This window comes from Crocodylus siamensis, chromosome 8 (assembly GCF_052110815.1).
Source record: "Crocodylus siamensis isolate JL-2025a chromosome 8, ASM5211081v1, whole genome shotgun sequence".
In the NCBI taxonomy this organism is placed as follows: domain Eukaryota; kingdom Metazoa; phylum Chordata; order Crocodylia; family Crocodylidae; genus Crocodylus; species Crocodylus siamensis.
Window position 1 is genome coordinate 71,389,216 of NC_143402.1, and position 15,594 is coordinate 71,404,809.

Genomic DNA, 15,594 nt, shown 5'->3' on the forward strand with positions numbered 1-15,594 from the left:
CACACCTCACCCAAACAAAAAAAACAACTTGCTCTTCTGAAAACATTTTCTCCCTGGCTTTCTAAGGCAGACAAAGCTACCAAAAAAGCAAAAGGGGGTCATCACTGAGGATATTGATGGTGGCAGTGGGAGTCATCGGCCCCAGTGTGCAGGAAGATTGCCAGAAGAATCCTTGAGAATTAAAGAATGGGATGTAGAGATTTTGTCATTAGTGTTCTTTAGCATGTACATAGTTATTTGAATTAGACAGCGCACTATTGATGCCTCCCTAGCGTTCACAAGCTGTTAATTATCCTCCAGAATTGTGTGGGAAACCATAATTATGACATCCCTCTTCTATATGCAGAAACTATACAAAACATGTCGGGCGATGCAGGAGAGGATCATGGAGCTGCTGGCAGTAGTTCAGAATGAAGATGTGATAATCGAATTGATTCATGTGAACGAAAACCTGAATAATGTCCTCCTGGGACATGAAAGGTAAGTGTCTTGAACACTTGCACATTTGGCCTTCACACTGCACCAACCAAGTCTGTTCAAGAAAACTTAACTCTTGAGGCTGCTGTTCTTTAGAGTGAAATCCCTCGTTAGGTAAGAGGGCTAGCCTGAGGCATGTGAAGCATTTAAGTCCCACTCAAGCCTTAAAGGATTTAACTGGTCCATATGATTAGTGCTGGCCCTTAACATAGAAGTGAATTTATCCTTGGTCCCAAAGAGAAGAGGAGCACATCTCTCTTTGTTTTGTGATCATGTTTCATTATTCCTCTTGATGCTTCACAAGCTGGACACAGGAGATTGACACAGTTTGTGGAAGGCCTCTAGAGGACCTGTGTAGTGATTAAATCAAATTACTTAGTGTAGGTGGGAATAAAAAAGAACATGGAAAGAAATGGTCATAGAGTTTGACATTTCCTTCTCTTTGAGCACCTCTGGATTTGGCTCCACTCCATTCCAAGTTCCAGTTGTTCCTGATCACAGTCTGGTTCAGTTTATCACATTCAGAGTACACGCATTCCCACAGAAGGGCATGTTTTCTCTCCCTCCTGAACAATCTTGCTGGACCGCTTTACTGTAGACGTCAGCCAAAGGGTAGAGTTCCTGCTTCCTAGTTACCTTAAAAGGATCACATGATCCTTTTGCAGAACTGAAACCAGTTATTCTACCTAAGCTGCAGGAGAAATATTTGTTTCACTTATGAAATGCAGGCTATTTTGACCGCAGCATTCGGTTTCCTTATTATGCCATCTGTGGAGTAATCTAAGTTCTAGTTCACCTTTAATTAGAGGTGCACTGATAACGATTTTCTTGGCTTGTACCGATTGCCAATTATTAACCAGCCTTATTGGACAATACCAGTCAGAAAACTGATTTACAGGAGAGCAGCTCTCTGCAGGTGAGGCATGGGGGCGGGCAGATTGGTGAGGGAGGGAGTGGGGTAGGGGCTGGGGACGCTGCCCAGCCAGGGCAGTGAGTGGGGGCCAGGGCTGGGGTGGGGAGTGGGGTGGAGCCGCAGCTGGCTCGTCCAGGGGACATGGAGGGGGAAGGGTCAGCTCCCCACCACTGTGCGCACCCCCCAGGGGAAGCCTGGGGGGGGCATGTACCCCCCCAAATTTGTCTGCAGGGAAGATATGGGCTGCTGGCTGTGGATTTGGGGTTCTCCGTTCTTCTGCCTTTCCCTCAGGGGCTGCGTGCGTCTCCTGCCCACCCCATAGCAGTGGGGTGGCGAGTTGTGCCTCTCTCTGCTGGTCAGGCAGGGGGTGCATGACCAGCATTGGGTCCCCAAGGCAAAGGCAGCAGGACAGATAGCCCCAAGCCCACAGTGAGCAGCCCACATCTGCCCTCGCGCCACTCAGCTGGGCGGTTAAAAGCATCCCCGAGCTTACAGATGGTGGCAGCAGCACTTGAACTAAAGCTCATTCAACGAGCTTTAGTTCAAGTGCCCCTGCCACCATTTTAAGCACTGGGCCGCTGATCCCCTGGATGAGCCACCCATAGCTCTGTCCCACTCCTCCAGGCCCCTGCCCCTCCACAGACTTACCTGCGGCGTGCTGCTCTCCACACTGCCCGGCTACATTCCTGGCCATGTGCATGCGTGCGGCTGCGTACATGCATGCAGCGTCTGGGCCTCAGCCAGAAGGCACATTATATTTATCAGTGGACATTATCTACTACACTGGCCAAAAAAAGCCAATAGCCAATAATGTTAATTTTCCTTTTATTGGTGCTGATCTGATATGCAACCCATATATTGTTGCACCTCTACCTTTAGTATAAATGCAGCTTGCCTCAAATTAATAGAAAATACCAGATATTAGTTTCGGTATAATATGATTAACCTTATGTATGAGAAGACCCTTGCCTAAGTAATCCAACCTACTTTGCTTCTTAGCATGTGTTGCAGTTATATGTCACTAGGCTTTTGTTTTGTTTCCTTTTTCCCATTGAGTGAATTTCTGGTACGAGACCAATTTTTGTGGAAAATCTGAAGTGGAGAGGCTCTTAGACGCTGCGGGAGTTGTGAAACTGTGCAGGTGCCTCGACTGTGTGACTCGGTTGTGGGTCTGGGGAAAAACAAATGAAATGTCTTCTCTGGAAAACCTCACTGTCTGCACAGTGATGTATCAGTCGTAGGATGGATGAAATCACAGGAGGCAGCATGAGTAGTAAGATAAATCTATTGGTGAAATAAGGAGAAGGCCTCCATTTAAGCCAATTTACAGCTTATGGTTTGGGAGTCTCTTTAAAGCGCCATCAATCTTTTAGGTTCTGTTTTGTACAGAGCCTAACACAACTGGATTTGTTATCCAGGCCTTGAGGTGCTACAATAGGAGAAGTAAAATATCGCACATACATACACAGAACAATCACAAAAGTTAATGTAGATTGTGACACTAATATTTAAATTAATGCTTTGAATTTTTTTAATTTGTAGTCATTACTATCCTTGACAGTATTCAGAGGGAAGACAGAGTGTTTTTCAAATTTTACTTCCATGTGGTGTTTTTCAGTGGAGGATCTCGAAGTGCTCTACAGAGAGGGGGGGCATTAATCCACATAAAATACCTGTGAAATTAATCAATAAACAGTATCCACATGTTTTCCAGCTGGGGATAGTAAGGTGCAGACTGCTTCAGAGAGCTGCCTGGGGTTACACAGCACTGAGTGACAGAGGCAAATGTTCAACAGCCTTTTAATGAATCCTCTGCACTAGTAGCTAGTCAGTATGTTGGGATTCTCATTAAAGTGCCACAAGTGCTTTTGGTTCCATGTCTGTACAGTGTCGAGCTACAGGGACATCCCTTCCCCTGATAAGCCGACCGCAAACTATTGCCACATCCGCTGCAAATGTCTAATGGGAATTACAGTGCTGCACAATAGTTCTGGGGTCTGATCCCACTCCCGCTCCAGTTAAGAAATGTCACTGACTTCAGTGACAGCAGGATTGGAAGTTAATACAGGAAAAGAAGAAGATGCCCTATCCAGTTATACAGGGGAACATTTCACTCAGCAGAATATAATTGATCATATTGGGCTTTGGCCACAGCACTGGGGTTAAGACTCCTGCTGTTGCAAAGACTTGGGTGGGATCTGTAATTGTCAGGAGGAGTCAGTACGGTGGCTTTGCAGCATCGTCTGTAACAGAAAACTTTAAACCTGTCATTCCCCATGGGCTCAGCTCCATCATTGGTAGCACAAGTGAAAGCTGCAGTGAAGAAAAGGCAGAGAGAGGCTCAGGTGTTTTTAGCACCATGTAATTTAACTGAAGCCCAGAATATTCTGTGCCTGGTTTAATGCATCTGCCACTCAGGAACAGCTCTGCAGAACCACTTCTAAGGCTCAACTTTGCTTCAATATAAATGTCCTGGCTTGGGAAAAGATGGTGATTTCTCCACGTAGAAGTCACAGCTTCTCTTCAAGTCCAGCCTGAGATGTCTCGACTGAAATCAGTGCTCTGTGCATAACAATGTATCCTCAACCGTGGTTTTTTTTCCTTTGGGACCTAATCTATGAGGTATTTGCTATGAACAGAAAACTGCAACTTTCTGAAATCAGGAAGGCTGCATTAGTTTTCACCCTAATAGGTTTTCTGAAGAAAGTAGTTGGAGCTGAATGCTGATTACATTAGTACATCATTGTTACTTTGGTATATAAATGGGGAGAATGGTTACACCAGAAGCAACAATTTAGGGCTAACAATGCAAGTCCTGTGTCTTCTTCTCCATCACAAGATAACCCAGTGCTTCAGAAGACATTATCATATATGTGTCTGTTTTATAACTCCTATTTATCTTGTTCACATGTGTCTTATCTCTGTCTCCCAGATGCTGTAATGGATAAAACTAGTGGGTGTGCAGCAACCAAGAACAGTCTTGACTATTTTCCTTTTTTCCCTTTTCAACATTTTGCAAATATAGCAGTCAGATTGCCATTATTTGTTCCGACTATTGCTAGCAAAACTTCTAGGTTTTTCTGCAAAATATTTAATTATTCTTAAATTGAGGGTCTACAGCAATGTGTCATGTTTTACAGTAGTCATCTATTTAAAGAGGATTTGTTTTTCCGCTTCTTGCCTTAGGAGGGATTTGTGTGTTGGCAAAACAGAAATGAATTTCTCTTTGGTTTCTATAAATCCACTTTATCCAAATGTAGACCTAGAATCTTATTAGTCCTGATGATTGAGGTTTTTCTTGTGAAGCTGAGGTATGAACACTGACTTGTGGGTATAACTTAACAGATCCTGTGGGCAATAGGCCCTCCTATTGATAGAAAGAACAAATAATTGCAAATGGTAATAGGAAATTGGTCATTTTTAAAAACATATTTCGTTCAGTGATACTGAGCACATGTACACGAGACACTATGGCACCGTGGAGATGAGCTATGGCAACGCTGTGTAGCATCTAAAAATAACCATGTGCCGCCGGGATTGTGCAGTACCGGTGGGTCAGGGGCTCGTGTAGATGCGCCCACTGTGTATTTAATGAGCCTTCTTGGCTGCAGTTGCATTATACTTCATAGCAGTTTTGTAATAATGTAGACATCTTTGCTATTAGGCAAGTATTTGGTTTACCATGGTAAAATCTCAGTACATTGCTGAATAACTTGATGTCTGAAAGACTGTAATTTTATAGTTGTAATTAACTAGCTGGAGCTGTTTCATTATCACTCAAATGGATGCATAATTTTAAGGCAAGTCACACTACATTCCCTATATCTGATTATTACTTGGGACTGTACAGAGTCCAGTGAATTTAAAAGCATTGGCTCAGTGCCTGTAACCATGACCCCCTCTAGTGGCTCCAGCAACTATGCATCTGTTGTTCAGTACAGTACAAATAAAGGTGTCCTTCCTCATGTCAGCGACTTCTTACTGATGACTGGAGTTATAAATGTGCATGAGACACGTGATCTACATTGTCGATCTCCCTTTATGGGATTGGGCTTTAGAAATTACAGCTGAATTCTTATCAATGACTTCCCATTTGAATGATGGTGCTGGAAATTTAAAGACCCAGCAGTTGACACTGAACTATTTCCAACAGATTCTCTCGTAACCGAGTGCGCTTCTTGGAGAATCAAAGGATACAAAGAGAGCACACAGAGGTGAGTATTTGCAGACAAACTAAAAAACATCACAGTTGGAATCTGACCTAGATTTTACAGACAAGAGATTTTCCTTTTCTTTTTTTTTTTTTGGCGACAAATATTCTTTTGTGACACAGGGTATTAAATTTTCTAGTTGATGGATTTCAGTTCACTGTCTCTGGTAGGGATTATGTTGTTCTATTAATTTTCAAAAGTCGCACAAAAAGAAGGTCATATTGTAGCACAAGTATCAAATAACCCTTGAATTTAACACGGAAATGAGGAAAGGACAAGCAAAAAGAGAGGAACTCTATTCAACTGCAGTTTTATTGCTTCTGTACCCACGTATTAGATTGTGCTTTAATCTCTTGCATGACGCAAAAGACTGTGTTTCTTGTCTTCTACAGATTTGCCTTCATTTTAGCCCCATAAATATTTGTGGATCTGAAAAATGAATGAATATGTTTGTTTTCCTCCATCGCTGCTCCTATTTATTAACCATGTTACTCAAAATAAGGATATGCAAGTCTCACCTGGTACAAAGCCACAGCACATTCTGGGTTATCTGCATCCCCCGCTATCCAAACAACAGCATCTTTTTTTTAAACTAACTGTGGCCCTTATGTAAAAAAAAAAAAAAGAACAGCCCTTTTTAAAAATGTTATTTGCTACTGTACTGCATTTCTAGCCTTAACTTACCTTGTAACTATTATGCTTAGTTGAAGAAATTCAGCTAACTGAATGGGTTTTCAACAACTCTGGGGGTCTCTGCCTGCTACGCTGGAGGTCTTTAAGAGGAGGCTAGATGTACACCTTGCTGGGGTCATTTGACCCCAGTATTCTTTCCTGCCATGGCAGGGGGTCGGACTAGATGATCTGCTCAGGTCCCTTCCGACCCTAGTAACTATGAAATTATGAAGTGCCTTCCAAAGGGGGTTGGAAAAACTGAGGATACTATGGAGTCATGCAGCCTCCTTTGAATACTGCATGAGGCTGGCTGTGTTATGGGGATTTGGGTGTAGCCCATAATTATTAAAGGAAAAGTGAAGTTAATTTTGTTTTGTATGAGAAACTGGTACTGCTTCAGTTTCCTTTGTGGCCACTCGCATGTTTTTTGACTGCTGCTTACTTTGTTGGACTACTTTATAATAATAAACCAAGTTGCCTCTTCTGTAGTCATTCACGAGTCCCTTAATTTAAAGTACATTTCTTCTATCTAGTTCTAAGACCTATATATAAAAAATGTGAGATTTGATTAAGTTTTCTTTTGTTTCCTACTTAATTTCAGAAAGATGCACGCATTCCATAGAGCTGGGAACAAAACTGCTTTCCTAGCTGACAATTTTTGAGATTTTTGCAAAGTTTTTTCCCATCCCCAGTTGAACCACACAAGTCAAACTTTGGATCAAATTAATCAAAATACTTTGATTTTAACTTCTTAAAAATGCTTACTGTAAATTAACTGTAATTTTGAAATAAAAAATCATTGCCACCCAAAAAACTGGAAAATTAGTTGCAAATATCTTGAGGCATCCTTTTTTTGGAAGCCTTTTTTCCAAAATGTTTTGGAAACAGAAAATTTGTTGAAATGGATGTTTTTCTTGCAATAAGTTTTGGTTTCAGGGAATTAACATTTTCCAACCACAACATCAAAAGATGTTTGAAAAGAAAAAAACCCCCCAACCATCTCATCTCTTCTTATTAATAAGGAGATTCTGATTTCAGAGGTTTCTAGTATATTTTCTTTCAAAACTAAAGGTTTTTAAACTCCCTCTTTTTAGCCATCTGCTCCTTCTTGTGATCTACTTGACCTCCATTCCAGTTCTGTGCTCCCTGCGTTGGCACTGATGCAAAATGGTGCTGCTACTTCAGGATTGAGTGAGTTAAATATTTTATTTTCTCAAATAGTAGGAAATCTACCATAAAGCAAGGTAGAAATCAAATCACATTGGGATCCTGTTTCATGGATGCAGGGCAAGATGCCTTGTTTAAGAAATGCAAAAATCTAGAACTCTTGGTTCAAAGCTGATACTTTTCATTAGACCAACTGAGAAACTGCAAAAAGTATATATTTTTCTGCAAAATTTTAGGCTCTCACGCCCTTCATCAGGCTCAGGGAAAGTTAAAGATGGCAAAAAAGTCCCTATATGTAGGAAATAAACTTCATTTTTGCACAGAGGAAGCTTAAGCTGGAAATCTGTCCCGTTGGGTCCTTGAGAGTGTCTTTGTGAGGTGCTCTCTGTTGTGCAGATCAAACAGGATTGCTTCCCTGTTGTGATGTAAGGTGGCAAGCAGGGAAGCGTAGACATTTTTCTTGTTGTTCAGCAGTGAAGTTTATAATCCAAAACCGGCTTAAATTTGGCATCTTCTATGTTTCAGAGGTGTATTTGGTAGCTGTGTTGGTCTGAGACAAAAAGAAATGCAAAAATTTAGAACTTGTGGTTCAGAGATGATACCTTTTTTTAGACCAACTTGAATTCCAGCATGTCAGAGCAGTCTCCAACACTTGTGCCCTAAGGTTCTTGATAATGTACAAAATGAAGCAGTTTATTTTTGCCATTCCCCTGTGCTGATATGACAGGTGGGCTTTCTCAGATGCATTTCAAATGCATGTGAGAGGGCACAAAATGTAGGTAGCGGTGGGAAGAACAGTGTGATGTATGACACTGGCCCCTACAGGACACAGTACTACAAATGTATTCGTCTGATGTTAAATGGGCTTGTACAAAAATAGAGCTTTGCCATATGTGTTAAAATAATGTGCTTCCCTCATTATTAGAAAGGAGACATTGCATTGTTTAAAAGATAACTGCTTCCGACTCCCATGCCTAGGAACATCCATATAACCATGTGCCTTTATAACTGTCTTCCTGGCATTGGTTATCTGTTCTTTAAGTTTACCAAGAGGAGGCTTATGTGTGTTTGTCAATATATTGCAGCTCCTAAGGTTTTTTCAGATGGCTGTCAGTTCAGCAACAATTTTGCTTACACGAGGGAGAGAGAGAAATGCAGTGCATTTGCTCTTACGGTCCCTATTTTTTTTCAACTAGAATAAGAAATGGTGTAGTCCTGTGGTTTTAAAATATGTTTTCTACTATGCCTAGTGCCACTGATTTACTTGTTTTCTTCCCTTCTGGCATTTTAGTATGTCAGGCAGAAATACAGTAATCTGAATTCTACTCTGACTTGCTGTTTTGGCAGACTGTTTGAAGACCAGAATTTTTAGCGTGTATTTCAAACTTTACAGCTTCTCAGTGGCACCTTTACTCACCTCCCTGCCCCCACTCCACCCCACCCTCCCCACCCAAAGTAAAGTGCTCATAAAAATGAAAGTGCAAACAAGTATTTGCTAAATAAACCCTGCAAGATTTTAACACCAGTCCAAATGTTAGATTGCAGGTCTGCAAGTGCTCTGGATCCGAACAACCCGCATCCTATGCTTTACCCTAATCTGGATTTAGGAACAGCAAATGCTCAACAGCTCTTGTAAGTAATATCTCAATAGGAAGCTACAGACAGCATCGTGCTCTCAAAAAAGTTTGCTCTTGATCATTGCTCTGCTACATGCCTATGGAAGGCCCACATACACTTGGAACTTCATGTTTTGTAAAGGTGTTCAGCTAAGCAGGGGTACCTACCTTTTGCTCTAGACCAGGGGTTTTCAACCTTTTTAGATCATTGTACACCCGGTGGCCAGACACAGAACAGTGTACCCCCAGCCACTGGGCGGGGATGGCTGGGTGCAGAGCGGCAGCAGCCACCGCGAGCTTCCCCCACCCCTTTGTGTCTGGCCGGGTGGGTGGCGCCTGGGTGGGATGTTGCATGGTGCCCCTGCCTACCCATGCGTACCCCCTAGGGCCGTCTCAAGTACCCGTGGGGGTACATGTACGCCTGGTTGACAACCCCTGCTCTACACTAACAACCTTTTTTCATTTGCGGACTCCTTTGGAAATTTCAAATGGACATGCGGACCCCTTTAAATTGTAAACGTGGGTATTCACATGCTTCTGATGGATCATAGTCATCTTTTGCGGATCCCCTTAGACCTAGTCTGTGGACCCGTAGAGGTCTGCAGACCACAGGCTGAAAAAACTGCTCTAAATGACTCCCTGAAATGCTTTCAAATCAGTTGACTTGTGTAACACACATTGACCTGTTATTAACATGTATAATAACCCAGCTGCCAAAAATATATTTAAGACCTTTTTGATTTCCTGCCCAAGCCCTCTCAGTGCCAGGGAGAAGCAGATGAGCCTTGCGGCTTGCCCTGCAGGTCAGTAAACCAGGACAGCTTAAGATCTTTGGAGAGCTAGTTCCAAAGTGGGGAGGAGCGGTTGCAGAGAGTGCCTGGTTAGCTCCCCATCTGTTACAGAGGTGGGTCTCTGCTTAGTTGACCCTGCTGATCCCAGGATAAAAGGCAAATGGGAGAAAAAATATGATAGGAATGTGTGGTTTTCTATCTGGCTTTCAACAGATTGATCTTCATTTTTTTTTTTTTAATTTCCTCCTCCCCCTCCTGCCCCCCTGCAGATTTGCAACAGACACGCAAAGTATAAGCCAAAGCAGCCCTGCTGTCCATACGTATGACAACGTGAGTAACAGTGATGCTGAGACTATCGTTCTTTTAATGGCAGTTTTAAACAGATCTCAAGTCTTATTCTGGTGGCTGTCCAAATGGAAGCAAGATCCATTCCACTCCCTTTTTCCACAGCCACAGGGAGTACTTTGTACCAGGCCAACTTCCCTCTTGAAATACCACATCATAATTTGAAAGTTTGTGTGAGATACTTGCTTGTCCAGCACAATATCTGCGGAGTCTGCCTCAGCAGTTCCAGTGTGATTAGTGTATATAGCTAACATACTGAGGTCCCTACAGGCCACAACTGATTGCTACGTAGTAAATCTCCTGCAGCAAACCATCCAAGTACTTCAAAGTTAAAGCAGTATAGAAACCTTGAGCAAAAAAACAAGTAGCCAAATATATATCACAGGCAAAGCACCATATCCACAAATGAAGCCATTCTCTGCTTATTGCAAGGAATGTATATAGAGGAAAGAAGATAAGATGTTAGAAAAGCAAAGGGCGTGAAAACCCAGCTATGCGAAAAGAAATAAATGACTTACAGCAAAACTTTTGAGGATAGCTGGAGAGTGAGTTGCTCAGATCTTCCTGATAGAAGCTCTTTGCCTAGGCAAGGTTTGCCCCCTCATTACTTGTAGCATAGCCTTGATCTCTTTGAGCTTTTCTATTGTACCAAGTCAAATCCAAGGGCTGAAACAAAAATCTGCCCTAACCATAGCTGCCAGGCAGTCATATGTAGCAAGGAAATTACTCCAGTAATTATTAGTCCAACTTTTAAAGGGTTTGTAGTCATATTAAGAACCTGTAGTTCAAATGACAAAAGGCTGTCATCACCCATCTTCCTTGCTTCATTTCTAAAAAGCAGGTGAACAGCCACATACAGATCTTACAACTTCTGGATCAGGTTTAGAATCCATACAAGTAAATTATACAAATGCACATTAGGGTTTTAAAAAATTATCTGGAGAACAGGAATAAATTAAAGGGGTTTTGTTGTCAGACCTTGTATAACAGGCTCCAAAAAGAAATAAGAAGTGACCCAGCATCTGCTTATCTGCCTGTTAAATAATGTGTTCTGCTCATCTTCCTCAGCTTTTACATCCAGTGCCCCTGCATCTGGTGAACCTCCAAAATGGCAATGCCTTATCACTAAATGGAGCCTTGCCAGGTGCAACACCAGCAGGTAAGTGAAGTAGCTTTACACTTCAACCCAAATATTAATGTAGGGATCTGGTTTTCTCCTTGGCCTGGAGAATCTGGCATAATGACTGGCTCTGAAGAATCACAGCAGCAAAATACCATTGTCAGAAATGAAGATGGTACAAGGACCTGTGATAAATACATTGAAAACTGTGTTTTTATTTAATATGTAAAGCTGGAAAGCTCATTGGGGATAATTGGGGGGGTGTCTTGTTCCAAATTAAGATCCAAAGCATAAACTTATCAAGCCTATGACATGCTTGCTTTAAAATACAGGTTTGTGTGTTGTCTTCCCTGTTCTTTTCAGATGAATCAAAGAGCAAGTCACAGCCACAGTACTATGAGATAATGGAGTTTGATCCTTTAGCACCAAGTGATGCCACAGAGTGAGTAACTTCAAATATTACTCAAATAGCTTGCCTCCACTTTTTAACAGCATGTGACAGAACAGTTTATTATATGAAGCATTTCTGTCAGTTAAAGGATGTATCACATTAATCCAAGTGACTTGGGCATCTGGTGAGAGCTAGATGGGAGTAGCTAAATCCTGGGAAATTCTTGAATATGCCAGGTATGGCCAATAAAACTCATCTGTATGGTTTGGAGGCGGCTAGAAAATGCTGTATTGCTTAGGTACTAAAAGAAAATAAACTAAAAATCAATTTGAGCAGCACAAACCTGCCAAGAATTCAGCACTGATCCTGCTGAGATCTGACAGCTACATCCGTGAACACAGATGATTGCTAGAGCTGGATAGAAAATAATGTCATCCCGTGGAGGATTCAGTTATTTCAATTGTTGGGTTTTTTTCTCAATTTGGGGGAAAAAACTTAAATTTAAAAATTCTTCACAGATGGGAATGGAGTCTGGGATCGAGGACTTGCACCCTCTTAGGAGGCTGGAGGATGAAGCAGTAGGAAACCAGCTAGGCTGCAGAATTCAAGCCTGGTTTTCACTGGGACTTTGCCAGAATTTCTGCACATCTTGATTTTGAGGAATCATCAGAATCTGATGTGCAGTTGTTCTGAGCAGCTTTAGTAATGTCATGGCCCACAGCAAGAGCTACGTTCTTTTGTAATTTTATTATCGTCTGTTTGCAGGTTTAACCCTTTTGCTCTCCAGGCATTTACTTCTGCAGACCTGAGATCAAATCCTGATTAGTTCAAAACAAGTGAAATATTTTGAACTAAACTGGAAACCAGTTCAAATGTGTCTCCTATTCCTAGGTCGATATACTGAGTAACATCAGAAATGTACATACTCGTACCGTGATTGGCACTGTGCTGCTTTGGACCCTAGTTGTCCTACTGCTACCACTGCTGTGTCAAATCATTCATTATAAATTCTTAGAAGAAACATTCCTACCAAGCAGGATTTCATTGGAATGCCTTACTGAATACAATGTAGCATAAACTAGTATTTACTCTGCTCATTTTCTTTCAGAGCTATTTACGAAGAAATTGATGCTTATTTGTCCAAACCAGGAGTTAAAGAAGTTTCCAGATGCTGAGACAGGAAATGAAGTTTTGTCTCAAAAGTTTCTCTCTGATGCCAGCTTCGGAGATCTGTTTTCTATCAGTGACAAGTGAATGCAAGATTGTATTTTGAACATAGCAACAAGTATTGGGATTTTAAGTAACAGATATGCTTTACTTGGATATATCATCAACTCTGATCTCTAACACTACACACAAGGCCTTAAACGTTGAAGTGCTAATTTTTCAATGGGACAATTCTGTGGGCATGTGTTGGCAGGATCAGGGTTTACACCTTTATTTAAAACATGCTTTCAAAACTTCCCTATTTAAAAATAACACACTCTGCCTCTGACTTCAGTAGAACACAAGCAGCCTTGTAACTGTAGACAGGAGTTTTATGTCGCGTTAGCCGCTATGTCATACTGCTTAGTTTTTATGCAGTAAACTAAAATGGAACTTTGATCCATTTACAGATATATAATTTATCTTTATTTAACCTAACTTCTGACTTGTCATTGTGCAAGTACTTTGAGCGATACCAACCAGAAAAAGAAAACCCTGGAGATTCTTCTGTATTCAGAATTCTCCTACTTCAGGCCTCTTGACTGTTATGTGAATACATTCACTATGCAATGTTCATTGCCTTTATATTTTAAATCTAAAATCATAGTGATGATGATTTGGTTTTTTAAACCAAATCAGGTGAAGTGCCTGTTCTCAAAACAAAGGGAAACAATAAACTTTCTTTCAACACACAAATCGCTGCATGTTTTCTCAGTAGAGACTAAATTAAACACCAAATACTCTTTGCCAGGCTCGTCAAGATAGGAACAGATGCTTTAGGGTTGTTTGCATCTTGGTCACCATATCCTCTCTTTGTAATTTAATGGGTCTTTTCAAAAACTGGATATAAACCAGCCCGTAGCATTGAGTGGTTTTTGCCAGTGTTATCCTAAGAGGGGGGCGGGGAAGAGAGGGATAATCCATAGGAAAAAAACTACACAAATCACAAAAAGATGCTGTTTTCATTAGCAGGGCTTAAGTGCCTGTATTTCCATGTTGAATGTAAAATTTGCACTTTGCTGAAAGATGCATTTTTTTTAAATTTAAGATTATGATCTAAAATATGAGAGCTTAGTTAATTTGGTTGTATGACTAGCAAGTGAAATGATAGCCTTATTTAAATGGTGTGTTTTACATTTTGAGTATTTTAACTTCATAAATGTAAGCAATATTAAATTACATTAAGTTCTCAAGCTGCTTCGTTGTTGTTTTTTGTTAGTACATTAACATGAGTATGAACAAAAAATTTGTAGAAAATCACCACTCAAAATGGTGGTGATGTTTTGGCTAACAGATTTATACCCTCATGCAGAAATCACTGAGGGCAATTAAGTGTAAACACAAGGCATGACAAGTAGTCTGAGAAGCCTCTACAGCAGTTAATATGACAAACTGCTCTACAAACGGCATGGGTAGCAGAAGCTCCAGTCTACTTACTGACAGAGAAGCAGACAAGATCATTCTGGTAAGCAGCATCAAAGTGGAAAGGAACAGATAAGGCAGGTCAATAAATTTTACTTGAGAAGTTGGAGAACATCAGATGGTAAATGTGATCATGACATGAAACTGAGAGTAAGGATGGCAAAAGATGCATTTCTGAAAATGAAAAAAAGATATTGAAAACTAGTAAAATTTCTGTGGGGATGAAGTTAAGAGTTTTGGATTGCTACGTTGTACCGGTCCTCATGTATGCACTAGCATGCCAGACAATATTGCCAAATATGGAAAGAGAACTGAAGCAATTGATATGTGGGTCTTAAGGCACATTTTGAAGGTATGTTGGACAAGTCACACTTCAAATGAAGATGCTTTAAGAGCAGGCTGCAGGAGGAAGCTGCTGATCAACATCAGAAAGAAATGGTTGGAGTTTCTCAGACACGTTATGAGGAAATTGAAAGTCTGGTCATAACTGGAAAGACTGAAAGAAGGCAACACCATGGGAGACAGAGGTGGTTTTATGTCAAGTCTGTCTAAATGGATGAATGTGTCAACACTGGAAATTCTGTATGCCTAGAAGAGATCTGTGGAAGATCATGGTCACCAACATCCTGTTTGGATATGGTACCTAGAGAGAGAGAGAAAACAATTCCCACCCCTCCCCCCACACAAACACACAAAAACCCCTGCATTTTTTTTAAATTGGCCTGCTCTCTGGGCAGACTCATTCCAAAGGAAAATCACTGTCCATCTGTAACTGGCAAATCTGTGTCTCTTCTAATTGTAGCGTTTACTTTTTTTAAAAATTTTTATGTATGTATTTTTGGCCAGTGCACCTGTTTATGGCAGTGTAGCTACTTCACATCTGGGGTTTTGTTTGCTATCTTAATTCTTCCAGCCTAGTTAAAGCTGCAAAAAAATTATGGGCAGATAAAACTGAAAAAGATGCTTTGCAAGGGTTCCTGGTTAGATTGCTCGCTAAGGTCCACAAACTCAGACTCAACCTTGTGGCAACCTTTTCTTGGGAGTCAGGTGAGTGGTTGGAGGAGATATTGCAGTCATGATTCTGTTAGTAGAGTTCATTTAAGCTGGCAGGTCACGGGGATCTGCAGGAAACTTTTGGCCTGTTTCTCAAGAGCACCTAACAGCTAAAATGGAAAACTCTTGTTTGTGGTAGCACAGACTTGGCAATGCCAGTAGCTAACCAGTTATTTTTTGTAGGACAAAGATTTAGGATTTAAACAACAA

The 15,594-nt window shown here is 41.1% G+C and overlaps 1 protein-coding gene across 2 annotated transcripts in view; it reads left to right on the forward strand.

Moving 5' to 3' along the window:
• TOM1L1 (target of myb1 like 1 membrane trafficking protein) overlaps positions 1-14,119 on the forward strand; it is a 35,413-nt gene extending 21,294 nt beyond the window's left edge. Inside the window, exons 8-15 of one of the 2 annotated variants that reach the window (XM_090060593.1) lie at positions 347-480; positions 5,544-5,604; positions 7,368-7,464; positions 8,979-9,072; positions 10,117-10,177; positions 11,261-11,351; positions 11,676-11,754; positions 12,812-14,119. In XM_090060593.1, the coding sequence (XP_089916719.1) occupies positions 347-480; positions 5,544-5,604; positions 7,368-7,464; positions 8,979-9,072; positions 10,117-10,177; positions 11,261-11,351; positions 11,676-11,754; positions 12,812-12,878 (684 nt within the window). In that variant the 3' untranslated portion in view covers positions 12,879-14,119. The remainder of the gene's footprint in view (positions 1-346; positions 481-5,543; positions 5,605-7,367; positions 7,465-8,978; positions 9,073-10,116; positions 10,178-11,260; positions 11,352-11,675; positions 11,755-12,811) is intronic. The other variant, XM_090060594.1, reaches the window with a different exon arrangement.
• The last annotated feature ends 1,475 nt before the right edge of the window (positions 14,120-15,594 follow it).